Source organism: Phyllobates terribilis, unplaced genomic scaffold, assembly GCF_046119375.1.
Source record: "Phyllobates terribilis strain yellow unplaced genomic scaffold, ASM4611937v1 Scaffold_2__4_contigs__length_985480577, whole genome shotgun sequence".
In the NCBI taxonomy this organism is placed as follows: domain Eukaryota; kingdom Metazoa; phylum Chordata; class Amphibia; order Anura; family Dendrobatidae; genus Phyllobates; species Phyllobates terribilis.
In genome coordinates, this window is record NW_027362762.1 from 677,207,969 (window position 1) to 677,226,901 (window position 18,933).

The 18,933-nt window shown below is 39.3% G+C and overlaps 1 protein-coding gene across 2 annotated transcripts in view; it reads left to right on the top strand.

The window, feature by feature from the left end:
• The window catches only part of PLXNA2 (plexin A2), a 340,362-nt gene that overhangs the window by 59,322 nt on the left and 262,107 nt on the right, over nt 1-18,933 (top strand). For both annotated transcript variants that reach the window (XM_073666861.1, XM_073666863.1), the window contains exon 3: nt 4,141-4,323. In XM_073666861.1, the coding sequence (XP_073522962.1) occupies nt 4,141-4,323 (183 nt within the window). The remainder of the gene's footprint in view (nt 1-4,140; nt 4,324-18,933) is intronic.

The following is an 18,933-nucleotide window of genomic DNA, read 5'->3' on the forward strand; positions in this document are numbered from 1 at the left end:
AATAAGTCAACATTGACATTTTAGATGTCTATTGGTCTTAAAATCTGGTGGTGCCAAATTGGTGGAAAAAGCCATATTTCTGTAACTTATTAGCTAAATAATGTCATCCGTCTCATCTAATGAGGAATCTAGTCCGGTACTCGTGTTACTGTACATGGCATATTTCATGTTAATTACACGGCCTTCATTATAGTATTCCTACATGCCATATTTTATTATACACTTTCATATACCATTGTGCTTCTTTTATTAGTTATAACATCTGATTTTTCTTTCTTTCTACTTTGTTAGTAGTTAAAGGTTGTAAGTTAGCCTGGTCGTTGTATGGGTGTCCTGCGCCAACCAGAAGTAATTGGTTGCTACATTGCTGGGAAAATAACGGTTTGACATTATTATATTCTGCAGGCTGCATTTTAGAGCTGATCAAGATACAGTATATACGAAATAACTAAATAACTGTTATATATGGTAACTATCTGGGACCACTAGGCTAATTTTCACCACAATGCCTTGTTAGGGGTCATTATAGAAAAGTGACATAGGTTAGGTGAATGTACTGGTCCTTCACAGAGAAGCTAACTTGACATGACATCATCAGATGTCACTAGAATACTGTTCTATAGATGTTGCACAAGGAAATTTCAAGACTTTTCTAAACCAAGTTTGTCACCCCCCAAAAGACGATTTTAACTAAATTTATAGACATACAGTGGGTACGGAAAGTATTCAGACCCCTTTAAATTTTTCACTCTTTGTTTCATTGCAGCTATTTGGTAAATTCTAAAAAGTTAATTTTTTTTCTCATTAAAGTACACTCTGCACCCCATCTTCACTGAAAAAAACAGAAATGTAAAAATTTTTGCAAATTTATTAACAAAGAAAAACTGAAATATCACATGGTCATAAGTATTCAGACCCTTTGCTCAGTATTGAGTAGAAGCACCTTTTTGAGCTAGTACAGCCATGAGTCTTCTTGGGAATGATGTAACAAGTTTTTCACACCTGGATTTGGGGATTCTCTGCCATTCTTCCTTGTAAATGCCCTACCGTTCCGTCAGGTTGGATGGTGAACGTTGGTGGACAGCCATTTTCAGGTCTCTCCAGAGATGCTCAATTGGGTTTAGGTCAGGGCTCTGGCTGGGCCAGTCAAGAATGGTCATAGAGTTCTTCTGAAGCCACTCCTTTGTTATTTTAGCTGTGTGCTTAGGGTTATTGTCTTGTTGGAAGATGAACCTTCGGCCAAGTCTGAGGTCCAGAGCACTCTGGAAGAGGTTTTCATCCAGGATATCTCTGTACTTGGCCGCATTCATGTTTCCTTCAATTGCAACCAGTCGTCCTGTCCCTGCAGCTGAAAAACACCCCCATAGCATGATGCTGCCACCACTATGTTTCACTGTTGGGATTGTATTGGGCAGGTGTCTGGTTTTCTCCACACATACTGCTTAGAATTATCACCAAAAAGTTCTATTTTCGTCTCATCAGTCCAGAGAATCTTATTTCTCATAGTTTGGGAGTCCTTCATGTGTTTTTGAGCAAACTCTATGCTGGCTTTCAGATGTCTTGCACTGAGGAGAGGCTTCTGTCGGGACACTCTGCCATAAAGGCCAGACTGGTGGAGGGCTGCAGTGATAGTTGACTTTGTGGAACTTTCTCCCATCTCCCTACTGCATCTCTGGAGCTCAGCCACAGTGATCTTGTGGTTCTTCTTTACCTCTCTCACCAAGGCTCTTCTCCCACGATTGCTCAGTTTGGCTGGATGGCCAGGTCTAGGAAGACTTCTGCTGGTCCCAAACTTCTTCCATTTAAGGATTATGGAGGCCACTGTGCTCTTAGGAACCTTGAGTAATGCAGAAATTCTTTTGTAACCTTGGCCAGATCTGTGCCTTGCCACAATTTTGTCTCTGAGCTCCTTGGGCAGTTCCTTTGAGCTCATGATTCTCATTTGGTCTGACATGCACTGTGAGCTGTGAGGTCTTATATAGACAGGTGTGTGCCTTTCCAAATAAAGTCCTATCAGTTTAATTAAACACAGCTGGACTCCAATGAAGAAGCAGAACCATCTCAAGGAGGATCACAAGGAAATGGACAGCATGTGACTTAAATATGAGTGTCTGAGCAAAGGGTCTGAATACTTATGACCATGTGATATTTAAATTTTTATTTTTTAATAAATTTGAAAAAATGTCTATATTTCTGTTTTTTTTCAGTCAAGATGGGGTGCAGAGTGTACTTTAATGAGAAAAGAAAAGAACTTTTTAAAATGTACCAAATGGCTGCAATGAACCAAAGAGTGAAAAATTTAAAGGGGTCTGAATACTTTCCGTACCCACTGTATATGGAAAACCATAGCTTTACTGTATAAATCTGTCTGTAAATCCGTTGTGAAGAAAGGGTTTTTGCCCATATGCTAATTAGGGTGCTCAATGCGTTATTGTGGGTGACCAAGTGGCTTCAATGCCCCCGTTTTACCCCTTGAGTGACAGATTTACACAGTAAAAGTATGATGTTAATAGTGGCTAAGTTACCCATATGGCTATATGCTTAGTTTATTTTTATTTTTTTAGTAGCGGGGTAGTTTAAAGGAGTGGTCTTACACTAATATTGATTTTCATCCTAAATTCTTTTTCACACTGGCCACTTGTGATTTTTCAGACTATAGCTTCTTGTTGTTTCAAGAAACAACACATGTACATAGCAAGAGCATGAGCAGACTCTAACCCAATCTTTTGTATTGAAGTATCTAATGAGTCTGAGCAAAGGTCATTTTTTCGAAGGCGTCTCTACTCGCCACGTTCTCTCCTTACAATATGCACTGACAGTGTGTTGCCGGCTCGTCACTTCTCATTAAAGACGGCGAGGGAGTGCACTATCACTGTGCACTGAGAAGGCTATAGCACAGTAAGAAGGGTACTTGTACTGAGCATATGTCAGAATTGACAGCTGATTGCATGCTCAATAGATCAGTGACTAGTCCAACCTCTGAAACGGACGTCACTGATGACGCTTCAGGGTGGCGACAGAGTCCGTGACAGTGACCGTAGCCTCTGCTCCCTGATGACGTCTCCTTTGAGTATCCCAACATGCACTGGGAATTCTCCAACAGAATGTCATTACATCAGGAAACAAAATAAAGCAGTTAGATTAGAGAGGGAACATTAGGGACTTTTTAAACTAAGGCATATTAAAAAAAGCTATTAGATTACTACAAAAAGTAGATAGTCATTTAGGATAAAAAATCAATATAGTGTTGGACCACGCCATTAAAGAAAATGTGTCTTCTGAATATGACCTATTGTTTAGATCAGGTTTTTATGTTACATACTGTATATTTTTTAAATAGCAATGTTTTATTATATTTTTCTTATCATGATCTTTATTAAACCAGTAATTAGTAATTGCAATTTGCACCCTGGCCACTGTGGCTATTTTAGAGTCATACTTTGTGTCCTCTCAGGGAGAGTTTACAGCAGTTTCTTTGCCATCACAGGAAGGATTACAATGACAGATAACACCTCTATATACAGCTGATAACACAGGAGCCACCAATCACAATAGGCGATGTGCTGCCCCTGTTCCCCCTCCCTTCATAGTGACATTTGCCCATCCTCATTAGATACTTCCACACAATAAAGAGGGTTGGGTTCTGATCATTGTGGCTATGTACATGTGTTATTTCCTGAAACAACAGGAAGTGTCCAAGAAAGCCCCAGTGTCCAGTGTGAAAATTGCAAGATATCTATTTTTATTTTGAATACAGAAACATAGCAAAATGTAAGATAAAATACATTTAACACAAAAAACGATTTAAATAGTGTTATTTTCTGATGACACCTTCAATAACAACTACATGAATCTTATCTAGTCTGCTAGATATGGGTGCAGCCAGACTTTCTCCTAATGTCTTCCATCAGAAAATGTAGGATTTTTACATGCTAGATCCTTTCTTCTTCCTCCACCTTTACCCATATAGAAAATATGCTCGGAATATGTACGAAATGGTCTTTATAGACCTCCAGCTTTCATTATTACATATAATTTATGGTCCTATGTGACATTTACCATCACCATGTACAGCTTGCCCTGTTCTCATGTACATTATTGTATCATTTATACATTGCTGTTATGTTCTTTCATTTTCAGCCGGTACCTATTGATGACAATTTTTGTGGTTTGGATATTAACCAACCCTTGGGAGGACTGAACTTGGTGGAAGGCATTACGCTTTATACAGAAGGCAGAGACAGGATGACGTCACTAGCTTCATATATCTACAATAACTACAGCGTGGTTTTTGTTGGGACCAAAAGTGGCCGGATTAAAAAGGTAGGACCCTTTATAGTCTCTGTAATGTTGTCACCTTGAAGAGATTGTCCAGTAAAATAGATGCCATTTGCCAAACTTTCCCACTCTCGTCCATGGGTTGTGTCTGATACCTCAGCTGAACTCCATTCACAGTCCATAGAGAGAGTTTTTGTGCATTTTTCTTCTTTAAATTTGTGCCTTTTTTAAGTATGTATTTTTATGTGTCAACTTGTTTTTTTTTATGCTTGCCATTGTGATTTCCAGATGTTTTTGGCTAATTAATCAAAAGTTGCAAAATTTTTGCACAAATGTGCTCCAGTCCCCTCTGGAGTGATTTTACATCTGTCAGAAATTTTTGTGCAAATTTTTAAGGAACTTTTACATTAAAAAAAGGCACAAATAAAGGTAAAAAAGAATATTGAAGAGCATTTTTTATTTTACGCAAAATTTACGAATGACAGAATTTTGAAGAATAAAATATCAACAAATTCCATTAGACTAAAAAAGAAACGTGACTTAAAAAAATACACAAATAATGAATCAAGCCCAATTTATTAAAAATATATAAATATATAATAATAGAAAATCAATAGAACAGGAGCTCTATATAGGAAAAGTAACGTCAAGAAAGATGATGTTTGCATATAATGTTCTGTTACTTAGTTTATGTATAAGAGCACTCGAGCATTCGTCTGGAAAGGGGCATAGAGAGCTTGAGGAAAAGCAAACTTTCCTGGAGAGAATAAGAGCATCAAGTAAATGATAAGACAAGGTGGCTGGAGCTGCTGACCAGAAGAGCTTGAAGTCTAATTGGCATAATGGGAGGCCTGCAGACTAGGGTTGAGCGAGTATGTTCTGTCCAAGTATGCTCGGGCTGAGCTCTGAGTATTTACAGCTGCTCGGTGATATGGTTGAATCGCTCCCGTGTGCATGATTTGCGACTGTTTGACAGCTTTATTACATGTAAGGAATGTGTAAGAAATAGACATTCCTCACATGTAATAAAACTGTCAAACAGTTGCAAATCATGCACACGGGAGCGATTCAACCATATCACCGAGCAGCTGTAAATACTCGGAGCTCGGCCCGAGCATACTCGCCGAACGGGTTAACAGAACATACTCGCTCAACACTACTACAGACCTGCTCGGAGCAGAAGTGTATTTATTCTAAGTGCAAGTCAAGCGCATCTGAAGTCAATAGAAAAGGCATTAATAATTTAAAGCCTGGCTCATTTTAGAAGGTGGATTTCCTTTAGAGTTTTAAAAAATGGGAAGAGAAGGATGTCAAATACTAAGTGGAAGCGAGTGTCCTACTTGTAAGAAGTGAAGGATAAATGCTACGTGGTGAGCGATCTGGTAGAAAAATCTGCAGAAAGCGGGTGATGTCGTTCATGGAACGGGAGTGATGTAGTTTATGGCAAGATTATTAGAAAGCCAATGATGAAGGTCACAATCAAACAGAAGTCTAAGGAGTTTTGCCGTGATGAATTTTCCCACATTCTTCTTCCGTATTTGGACGCCTGGCAGAGCGGCACAACATTTCACCAAGATTTAAACTAGGGCTGTAAAAAATGCTTTCATGGCAGAGTAAGGTTAAATGTGAATGTTATCTCAACACTGTAAGTGTCAGGTTTCTTGTAAAGTGTGAATCTTGATTCATTTATTGAATTTACTTTTTCAAGATTTTTTTTGTACCTTGAAAAGGTGTAGAGATATTTCTGAACAAATGTTTCTTCAAGTACCTGGATTGCCATATATATAGGTATAAGGTGTCTACCCATACTCTCTGGTGAAGGCCTGTCTGGACCATTCTATACCTATATATACTAGTGGGGACCTAGCTGTGTCATGTGTTAGTTCCACACTTTCCAGCTATTGGCAGACTTCTTACAGGGGTTTTCCCAGTTAATTAAAATATGGGTAAAAGATCTTTAGATAGTCCGATATCTAACTTACTAATGTGGTCTTTTTAGTCCAGATGCCCCCGTAATGCTCTAGCGGCTGTGTACCTAGTCTCAGTAGGGCCACTTCTTGACCTGTGCTGTTTTGCACTGCAGAAGTGGGTGATGGGGGCTGGCTGGCTACTTGTTCAATAGCTAAGCCAGAATGTTCTCTATCCACACATCTGTATTTTACATTAACGCTATAAATTTGTTGAGATGATTTTCAACCATGAATTTCCATACAAAACAGGACAAAATTCCCTGTATGATGCTATTAGCTGATCGACTTGGATATTATAAGTCAAGCCTTATGAAGCATATAGACCTGCTATGCCAGGGGCATGCCAGGTAAGGCCGGCTCCCCACGGTCTGCCACTTATTTAGCTTACATGTCTGAGTCTGGAGAGCTATTTTCACCCAGACATGAACATACCATGTGATGGTTGTAAGCTGGTTATTAGGGGAAAAATTAGGCGTTTATACTCTTTTCCATTTAGAAAATGTAACCTTTAATATTGATGATTTGTAGATATTATTGGACAGTTTTGACCCTGTAAATTATGGACTTGTGTACATCACAACATCTAGACTGTAATACATTATAGCACTTTTACCGCTTCTCAGTTCTATTTGTTTTTGATTAAATATTACCATGATCATTTTGTGTTTTTTTGTTATATTAGTTGACACCATCGTGATCCAATCCAGCAAAGTGACCAAGGGGTTAACCTCTGTAAATTCAACATGGCTGCTAACTCATTGGATTGACTCATTAGGGTTCGGCCTCTGCATGTCCAAAGGAAAGACTTAGCAGACAGATACGCTGAACACCAAGAGGTCAACCACTTGTTGCTCCACTCTGGAGAGAGCCCCCGGGGCTACGTAACTGCATTTGTTTGTAGCTATTACTTTGATGAATCATGAAAGGCATCATTCCTCTCTGTTGCCATCACAGAAGGGGCTGATGCCGAGGGCTATGGCGCATAGGACAATAATTGCCAAACAGATCCTCGCCTGTCTGCTGTTGGATTATCTTCTCTTATGATAGTAAGGGACTGGGCTTTTTACTAAAATATCTGAAAAGGTTTTGAAGTTGTTTGTAAGAAGTAAACATGTGTTATCACATAAGATCCCCCCTTCTGTAATATGGTAAATGTATTTATGTGTCACAGGTGCAGTTTTGGTCCTAGTTGGGACCATACCTGTATAACTTATCCAGGTCTATGTGGATCTGACCGCTACAAATTAATGTCAGTGAGGGTTTACAGTCCAAGTCATTATCCATGTCATACTCCATTGTACTAGCCTGATCTAGCTCAACACAAGTGACAAAAACATGAAACTTACATGTCACTGAAATCACTAATCCTTTCAAAGTTTCATCTCTTAAGTCGCCTGACATTTTGATGCCAGGTAGGCTTTATTCACATTTATGATTTGCTCTCCTTTCTTAGCAGCAGGAATAGTGAGTGCGGTCTGCAATATCATTCTTGCTGTCATAAAGATTGGAACCTAAACAAGACCTGGCGGACCCCAATATTAGAAATCAAAAGAAGCTTCAACATATCCTAATCTAGGGGAGTAGATAAGCACTGTGACAACTAAAAATATGCTTACCAAGCTAATTTTATTGGTAACAAATATCATAACACACAATTAAAAATAGGTACCTCTCATGTGAGGGGCCAGCCCGACTGACAAAATATCACGAGAGCCACCTATTTTTAATTGTGTGTTATGATATTTGTTACCAATAAAATTAGCTTGGTAAGCATATTTTTTAGTTGTCACAGTGCTTATCTACTCCCCTAGATTAGGATATGTTGAAGCTTCTTTTGATTTCCAATTGTTTGCTTAGTGTGAAACTTTATTATATTTGGACCAACCCTTTTTTGATTCAAATAGACCCCAATATTAGTCAGATTCATACATTATGGGATCCATTTATAAAGTGAAACGTTATAGCGGTAATGGATCCTTTATAGACATGCCAAGGCTGTGTCCATATCACATATGTGAACTGCGGAACGCATATTCCAAACATATCCATGGTGCCCTATCCATTCGGCACATGCCTTTTTTTGCGATATAGAATAGCTTAGTAGACTAGACTATTCTATAATGAGGGACACAGTAAGAATGGCTACCATGCGACAGTGGTGTTTCTTTTCACATTGGGACCCTATCGGCGATGTATGCCTGTTTGGTGCCACACATTGCATTTTCCAGCATTAGGTAATCTCCCGCCACATACCTCAGATAAGAGGCTCTAGCACAAGAGGAACAGAACCCAATATGACCAGAGCATTAGGCTTATCTCCCAATTCAAAGTATATTCAACCTTAACCCCTAAATTATTATATTACCTTTTCCTCATCACTGGCGATCCAGCACTGACACTCAGATAGTCCTGCCAGTAATTGTTAACAAGCTGTGATCATTGGGTCACGGCTACCAATCATTGACCGCAGTAATCACATGCCCTACAGCGATGGGAGCCATAATGCCAGTAGTACAGCACAAGACCACTGAGACCACATTCTGGCCACGTATTGGCAAAGACTAGGAGGACTGTCAGATTGTCAGGATCACCGGGAAAAAGAATTGTTCATTATTGTTTACTTAGCTAGTTTTCATATTTTCCTCTGACTTTACTGTTTTTTTTTTTATTTTAATGTATCTTTATATAATTAATTGTAACCACTGACTTTAATACAAATGCAAAGTCAAGAAGCAAAACAAGGGAGAATCCAGAGAGAAGCCAATGGTTTGTGTGTCCGCAGGCTGGGCTTGGGGATGTCCTGGCACAGCTCCTTGCACAGGTAGCCTAGATGTCCCAGCATGCTAGTGAATGGTTGTTTTGAGCCCCCACAGGTTTGGTCTTTCTCAGCCACCAGTTTACCTCTTTATCCATCCCTTGTGCCCCCTTGCCTCATTGAATGTCCCGGGCCATTGAAATGCCACCTCATAAGTGTGCATAGGGTGAGGCTGCATTTAAAGAAGGTTAAGCAAACAGCTTGTTGCTGCATGTTAGGTATTTAACACGAAGTGAAAATGCTCCACATTAATTATGTAGGATTATAGAAAGAACATTCTTTCCGGCACGGTTTTTAATCCCCGATGCTAGCTGTACAGCCGAGGCCTTTTAAATGCCTGGCTTTGATGTGTAGTAAATCCATTGCTTTTTTCAGCTTTCTCTTCCCTTTGTAGGGAATTGAATCTCAGTAGAAGGAGCATTTTCTGATCTGTAGCTGCCAGCCTAGTGCAAGGAAATAAAGGGCACCCGCCTAAAATAAATGTGGTCTAGTGGATGAGATCTCCATTGACTAACAGAGGTAGCGAGGGGAGAAGTAGCTTGCAAAAGGTGATAGTAAATGACTACATATATTTATATATCTATATATATATAGATATATATATAAGTATATGTAGTCATTTACTATCACCTTATATATATATATATATATATATATATATATATATATATATATATATATATATATATATATATATATATACAGTGGGGAAAATAAGTATTTGATACACTGCCAATTTTGCACGTTTTTCCACTTACAAAGAATGGAGCCTTTTAGTAATATAACCCCTTTTTTCCCAGAGAAAAGACACATTGACGATAGGTTTCTAGCCATGTTGCACAGACATAGAGAAAAAGGGCAGAGGGAAATAATGTGACTTTTTATAGGTAATGTATGCTATTAAACCTATGGCTAATTTATGGGAATGCAGCGTAGCTTCAACGCACAGACCATGTATGTGTTATAACATGATATGTGGATTTCTATGGTTTATTGTCAGAGCTTCAATTTCCCTGAAAAAAAGAAGCAATTAAGATGATTATTCTGTGTAAGAAGCGGGTCCCATTTATGCAGCAGAGGAACTAGTAAGGACACGTCCTAAGTAAATTGTCGTCAGGACTGCATATCTAGATGTGTCCCTGCTCTCCCCAGTGTCAGACTTCCCTGGCAAATCAGCTCTTTCCAGCTTTCTGTAGGCAGCGCCCGGCCTGGGAAAACAAGTGGAGGGGAAGTAGATGTTTAGTCATCATGAGCCCCTGAGCAAACAGCAGAGCTCTCTCTGGGTGTCACAGGCAGAGGAAGCGCTGCCTGCCCTCGGATGTGGCTGCATCCGGAGAGCTGACTAACTATACAGGTTGGAATGCAAAACTTCTTCCAGAGTCAGGAGCTGTCAGACTTCACTGTCAGGCAAGCTAAACCCAACAGTGACTAGTGCGGCTCCTGCCAGCTTGGAGATATTACTGCCGCTAGTGCTGTCACCCCAAACCTCTGTGAAGTGTAACTATTATTTGGTTAAGTCTAAAACATTATTTACTATGTCCTAAGGCTGCGACTTACGGGATCGACACTGCGGCCAAAACTCATAGATTTAAACGTGGGATTAAAACAGCATGCGAAGAAAAATCTGTATATCAAAGGGAAAATCCCAGAGCTTTGAACCGGATTCTTTTTCTTTGATAAAGCAAGTTCAAAGATACATCAGCAGCATTGGTCCTGGAATATAAAAGTTCATTTCTAGGTAGAGATTCTGTTTCTGGGGCAGGATTAGACCTTTATGTTTCTGGGCTTCTCTTGTTTTTCGTCTTACTTTTTCTTACTTTTCTGCCCCCAGCAGTCAGCGCATTTCTAAAATATATATATAGTAGTTAGTTTTATTTCCATTAGGCGTGAGTATTTGTGGATCAATTAAAACTTTTAATAGCTAAATGTCATTAACGATATACTTTTATTTTGTACTAGGTGATGGTGGGCAACGAGTGTCAGGAAGGCAGCTTTTCCTAATAAGATCTCATCTGCACAATTGCTCTCGACATAAATAATTCAATTCTATTTATTTCTGCAAAGGTCATAAACATTTTATTTTATGGGGTGTCATTCACATATGTCAGATGATTTCATCCATTGAAGTTCATGAACAGGGTAAAATTTCTGGTCACTTAAAGCCAATGGTTTCAGTGGATATTTACTGATCATCATCAATGGGAAATGTATTTTTGTGATCAAAGCTTCCAAGTCTTCCATGAGGCGGTGGTGGCCCTGCCCTCTGCCTGTTGTCTGCCCACTTATCCGTACATCCACTGCATGTGTACAGATGAAGTCGGGGTGGGGGGATTTATTTTTAGCGGGGTCACACATTGAACCCACCCCATATCTGTCGGTGCTGGCTATTTTTCACATCACTGGTAGATGCTGGTATTGGGGCTAGCTCTAAATGGGGATTGGGGCTAGATCTAATTTCAGCCATTTAACCCCTCAGATACTGAACACCAACCATGGCATCTAAGTGGTTAGACGGGACTCTCGGTCACCCCCATTGGGCCCAAGAGATGCAATCATGTGAAACCGGCTGGTTGTTTAAAGGTAGCTTTGGACCCATGGAGAGGCCACAATTTGGATCATCGCTATAGTGTGCCCAGATTTTTATATATGCCCCCATTTCCAAGGTGTTGAAGATGCAAATAAGAGTTGAAGTGACTCCTTCAAGGCCTTCAAGAGGCCATTTAGTTCTCTGCAGGAGTGCACCACTCCCCAGGTTCCTGCTTGTTGAGGGGTGATGTGCCACTAGCCCAAACTGTGAGCTATCCAATGCTGTAAGCAGAAACAGCTTTACTAGTGAAGCAGTACAGTTTCTCTGAATGTGACGAGATCAGGACCTAACAGTGCTCCAGTGATCTGGCTTGCCTCAGAGCAGCACTTACAAGCTCTGTTGGAAAGAGCTTGTAAGCATTGCATGTATTCAGCCACTACTGCTAAACTAGGCAATAGGCAGTAAACAATAAAACTGGAAATCACTCCCAAGTCTATTGATGACTCTGAAAACCAGGGCTTCAAGAATGGGCGAATTATGCATTCTCAAAGAGCCGAACTCTTAATGACCATTTATTAAGCATTTTACACAGATAAAATTAGAACATCACAATAAGGTCCCGACTCATTATTTGCGTTTATTACAGTCACTATACTTTTCTATCTAGTGGTATTCGTTGCCTTTTTTTTTCAGTCATATTCTTCATCATGGCTCACATGGTTCATACATTTTAAGCAAAGTCAAAAATAGGTTTCAACTGAAATCTGAAATTTAGCTAATCAAGAAACAACAAATGTAAAAAAGGTACAAATCCTTTGATGAATTTGTCAAAAATCGAAAAGTCACTAGTTGAGAGTTATTCACAACCAAAAAAATGGCGAAAATGTAATGAGTCGGGTCCTATGAGCTTTAGAAAGGAAATAACCTTCTCATAGTGCAAAATATATCTATTACTATTAGTATTATATGTAAATTATGTATATAGATGTGTATATATATTTACAGATTTTATTATTGTTATATAATATTATATTTATCATTCATCAGTTTTGCTTTTTTTATACAAAAACATAGTCTCTCCTGTACTTCACCTGCCATCATGGATTACCTGGTTATATTAGTCATAGTAAGTGGTCATTAAGCAGTAACTCAAGTAATAAAGTGAATGTAAAATACAGTTAGAGGGATGATAGGAAAAAGAAATATAATTATTTAAGAAAAATGGCCAAATAATCGATTCCAGATGTGATACTTATACGGAGAGCGCATCTTGCAATAAAAATGAAATAGTGATGGTATAAAGAAATGCGATCAAGCCTTCAGGCACTCTGCAAGTAGTAAAAATGTGCTGTCCTAGCGTATGGTAGATTGAGGGCTCCAGTTTGGTTTCATCCTGATGGAAAAAGTACAGTAATTATTAATTACTCTGTGTCAAGACACTTCAAAGATTATTTAGATAGCTCCTTAAAATGGTAATGTTTCCATTGAAACACAATAGAATTTCCATGTAATTTCCAGTGCCCTAAATACAGTATAAACCGAGTCCTATCTGTCTGCTGACGAAAGATGGGTTACTACAGGCAGAGTCTTCAGACTTGGATAAAACCTCTATTCAAGCGAAACTGTATAATGAAGATGACTCCATAATGCACGTTATACACGCTGGGCCGGCCATTCACCAAGCCGAGCCATTTGGAGAAAAATATATTTTCTCGTCCAAAGTGACATATTTTGTTGTAGTTGTACAGAGCTTGGGCTACAGTGTGGGGGTGTCACAAAAATAATGATAATAATCCCCTATATGTAATGAAGTCACACTGTGGCCAACACAACCATAGAAGCAGAACAAAATCTACCGTCTTTAGATTTGGATAGTTTTATGAGTTTGGTGTATTGATGAGTCATCCCTTAGCATATCTCTAAGGGCATTTTGTTATATATTCTATATATATGTCTATGTATATAAATTATATAACAACATTTATACACTGCTCAAAAAATAAAGGGAACACTCAAATACCACATCCTAGATCTGAATGAATGAAATATTCTCATTGAACACTTTGTTCTGTAACAAAGTTGAATGTGCTGACAACAAAATCACACAAAAATCATCAATAGAAATCAAATTTATTAACCAATGGAGGCCTGGATTTGGAGTCACCCCCAAATTACCCGTTCCCTAGACCTGAATCCAATTGAGCACATCTGGGACATCATGTCTCGCTCCATCCACCAACGTCACGTTGCACCACAGACTGTCCAGGAGTTGGCGGATGCTTTAGTCCACGTCTGGGAGGAGATCCCACAGGAGACTATCCTCAACCTCATCAGGAGCATGCCCAGGCATTGTAGGGAGGTCATACAGGCACGTGGAGGCCACACACAATACTGATCCTCATTTTGACTTGTTTTAAGGACATTACATCAAAGTTGGATCATACTGTAGTGTGTTTTTCCACTTTAATTTTGGGGGTGACTCCAAATCTAGGCCTCCATTAGTTAATAAATTTGATTTCCATTGATGGTTTTTGTGTGATTTTGTTGTCAGCACATTCAACTTTGTACAGAACAAAATATTCAATGAGAATATTTCATTCATTCTGATCTAGGATGTGTTATTTCAGTGTTCCCTTTATTTTTTTGAGCAGTGTATATATATATATATATATATATATATATATATATATATATATACATATATGTATATATATGTTGGGTTGTTTTTGCAAACACCATTCTTATGAAAAAAGTTTTTGTTGGTGGTGTAACAGGTAGAAACTGATCAATTGATTCCATATCCTCTGAATACATACAATGCTGAAGAACACAGGAAATTCTTGTTATTATGGCGCATACCATTAGCTCTAAACTTCAGCACTTGTGTGGAAGTGACCAAGTAGATCATTTCTTTAGCTGACAACTCCCAAATGAAGTAAAACAACCATTCCTCATAGCTTTCAGAAAAAACTTACATAGGAATTGTGCACTTAAAAGGAATCTGTCAGCAGGTTTTTACTATGTAATAGAGGACAGAATGATGTAGGGGCTGAGAAACAGATTTAAGGGATGTGTCACTTATTAGGCTGTGTGCTGTACTTTTCATACAATGAAGTTTTTTTCTGCCGGAGAAAATGACTGCCTGGACTACAGCTCATGTGAGCCCTGGTCTGGCCACACCCCCTCCTTTGATGTGCAGCTTACAATCAATATACAATGTACATAGAAAATTGTGGTGAGTGCGGGGTTAGCTTTCTGAGCTCTGCTACATACTACATCGAAGAATTCTGATTGTATTACATCTGCTGCACCTGGTAAACTAAGTGATACATCATTGGAATCAGGGTCTCTTTTCCTACATTATGCTGCTCTCAGATGCGTTGGCAGACTCCCCTTAAAACATATTAAAAAGTCCATAATTGCCTTGTAATGTACTGTACATCCCAGTGGGAGTCCTGGTTGTCAGAATTCGGGGAATTCAGCTTTATGTTATACTCATGAACATGGCTTGTGCATCCTTAAAAAAAAAGACATTATTTTTACATATTTTTGCAGTTTACATCTCCAGACTAGATTTTTGTTTTATCAAATCAACCATGACGGCATCACTAATAAATGTTGACATTAAGAATTGATTTTAAGCAAGAGCAAACTGCAAATAAGAACCTACAATTCCATAACGGGAAATGACTAATGTAATGAATTATTGGATTGATGATTGAGTTGCTTAGATGTCATTTTTACATTCTGCATAACATTTAAGGGGTCACTTATGAAAAGCGATGTTGTGTGCAGCGTAATATACCTCAGGCCCAGTGGGGATGATTTTAATTACGAGGCGGTGGCCAATATGCCGGCACATTTACCACTGTATCAGCTTCTTGATGAAGCTATATTAGAAAGATGTGCAATGTCTACCTTGCCAAAGGCCGGATTTTGTAACATTGTGCTAAAATTATACTGTCCCTTTAGTCTCAATATAGAAGGTATTATTACATTGTCACACTGTATATTGCTCTCCTACAACATGATTAGGTCAAATGGGGCGCTGGGTCATTAGGGACCTTGACTGCATTTCAATTACTGTCAATCAGATGATGCTGATAGCCTGCTCTCAGCGGGCGCTGCTACTTTACATATTATCATGGTTTCTTCACCACGTTAACCATGTATACCAAAGGAGTTGGCATCGGCATCAACATCTGTGTACACAATGTAGTGATACCGCAAGCTGACATACCGCGCCATGGGATTCATGTGTATATTACCAGATGGAAAGCACAGGAGCATGGGAACAAATTACCCAGCACAGGGGCCACTCGGCCTCATCAAGAACGTACGTGGGGCAGTCTTTATCCATAGCTGACTCCTTTAGTACTAAGCCAAAGATAGACCGGACTTGAAAAATATTTTGATTTTGATTTGTTTTATTATAAAAAAATCAATTATTGTATTATTTTATTAATATTATTGGTAAAGGGGTTTTCCACTATATTTCTAATAATAATAATAATAATTTTCTATAGCGCCAACATATACCTCAGCACTTTGTATAGCACCAACATATTCCCTTCATTTAAACGCTTTTACTGCAAAGTCACGGCACTGTTCTTTATTTTTGTTTTGTCCCTTTTTCTTGCTATTTTGGGGTCTTGAGCACAAGACCAGTTCTAATGCAGCTGTTTCTAGTGAGCAGTGGTACTTACATCTCAGCTAGCTTTAAGATTAGGCATTCTCAGGGTTAGGCCTCATTCAAGCATCCGATTTTCTTGTATGAGTGCTATCCACACTCGTACCTGTGATAATCTTTGGGACCGCACTCCGAGAATATCCGGCCTCTGAGTGTCCACCTCCTGTGGGCGTGCACTCCCGAAAAAAGTGCAAGGAGAGTGCACGTTCGCACTGCCGTCACCTTTGCGGTCTATGGCCCCTGTCAGCGCATACGTCCAGACCCCGTTTTGGGGGAATTTTAGGACGTATGCTCCGACGGGGACACAACGCAATGTGAAAGCACCCTTAGTGTGAAAAGATGCAGCCCCTGTACATATGTGGTATCTGGAAGGTGGTGGGATTGGACACAGCATCATGAAAAGATGGAGAAGAAGCATTCCCTTACCTGCAGCGAGACTGCGCGTTTTTTAATGTAAATGAACAGTGCGTTATTTCAGAGTACAGTTAAATGACCTTAAATGTGTAGTTGTAACCCCCTTGTGATGCCCTTGTGATGGCTGTACTTTTAGTATATGGTACACGTGAGAGAGTCTAATAAGGCAAATAACGGAGTCCTTCTGAGCAGACCCCTAGGAGATGGCCTTTATCATAAAATTCTAATACAGCCCTGATGTGAATATCCTAATACATTAATTTTCTCTGGTGCAGAATGCTGAATAAGCACAGATCAGCAGTGGCTCCTAGGAGGGCAGGATTATCTGCAATCATCCTTGGAAGCCCGGGCTGGCATACTTATTTGCGAGCCGTATAAATAGTCCCTTACGTAATACGAGTTGCCATTTTATTTACTGCTCCTTTAACCTTCACACAAATTACTGAGGCTACAAGAACATGATTTGGTTCTCGGACAGCTTCATTGGAAAATGCCCACATGAAAGTGTCCTAAGCATATATCCACGGTCTGCCTTCTAGACGTTTTTTGCATGTCACCAAGGAAGGCAAAAATATGGATGGAACCCGGTTTTATGGGAAAAAACCTCAGCTAGCCAGACGCCTGTGTTAATGGGTCAACTATCCTAAGCTGTAGTCTCTGGCTGTGATACAGCCCTAGTTTCCCCTCAATTAGGACCTATTTCCCATTATCTGATCAGCAGGACACCGTCCTATTATTGTGCAGTCCTTCCGGAACAACGAGCCCAAAGTGCTCCAGGCGCAGAGATACCGATGTCACTTTCACCAGGCTTTGCCTGCCAATAAATGATATTTTCCCTTTTCTACTAAATCATGGTGCCAATGATGAAACTATCGCCTACATTTATTGTAATCTTTTATTATGTTGCTGACGTTTAACATTTCTATAGACTGGAACTACCCTTCTGTGTAGGAAAAACAGGAGAAATCCAACACGTACAAATTCAGTAGATGAATAAAATCACATCTTCATTTTCAAAGAAAAAAATATTAAAAAATCCAGCACATGGAACAGGGAAGAGATTCTTACGCGTTTCGAGCACATAGAGTGCCCTTGATCATAGCAATTCACCTTTCTGTGCACTAATGTGCTAGCCTGTGCTAAGAATTCTATTTACATCTTTACAACTTTCACACAAAATAAAAAATTAAGAAAAATACACTCTTCTCAATGTCTGGAGATTGTTGTCTGGGCATTGTGGCATTTTCTCCTGATTATAGGTGTGATGGTGGCAGTCACACTATTAGTCCTTCTGTGGTACGGAGGTGGAGGTCTCCTAGTCTGATTCCAGGACAAGCACCCAATCGTATATAGTGAATTGAGTATGATGGTGAGAAGCCCTGCAGTTCCCCTTATGCCCTAAATATACAATATACAATACACATGCATGTGCAATGGAATAATCCGTTATTGATTATGCTCCTCTTCTAAAGGTCAGTAGAACTGATTAGTTCATTTTGGGTTTTTTTTGCTTTTTTTAAAGCCTTTAGCTAGTGCTTACTGATTGCACCCACTTGTGCCAGTCTTTTCCTTCTGTCACCCCCTGCAAGACCAAAAGGGACATGGGAGAAAAAGAGACCTAAAAATTGCAAATTTGCTTAACCCCTTCAGTGTGGAGATTCATTTTAAAACATTTTGCAGTAACTTTTGGTAACTTGTATGATACTTTATGATACCAATGTGGTCAGCCATGCAGAAAAAGAAATCCTCTTAATTTCTTAGAAAAATCTGCACCATGCATTGATGGCATATACACATAAGGACAATAATTTTAACTGTTACGCTCCCTGATCACAACTGCATGCAACCTCTAGTTCTCGCGGTCCCTAACACATCGTGTTTTCAGGATTTCCTTAGTAGCGCACAGGGGAGAACCTGTGGCAGTTTCCGATGCCTTAATAATAATTCCATCACCTGTGCAATACTAAGGAAATTTGCCAATCTCTTCTAGCCATATTTTCTTCTCAATAGAACATCCAATGACATACTGATAGGGAATTTAGATTGAGAGCCCTAATAGAAACAGCAATGATCTCTGTAAAGCGCTGGGGAATTAATGGCTCTATATGAGCAAGTTACTAAACACAGATCACAAGGTGAACTTTAGACATTTTTCCATTTCCTTAGAAAAAATTAACTCATTTAGAAGTTGATGGCAGCAACATATCTCCAAAATGTTGGACATGGCCAAGTCCACCAT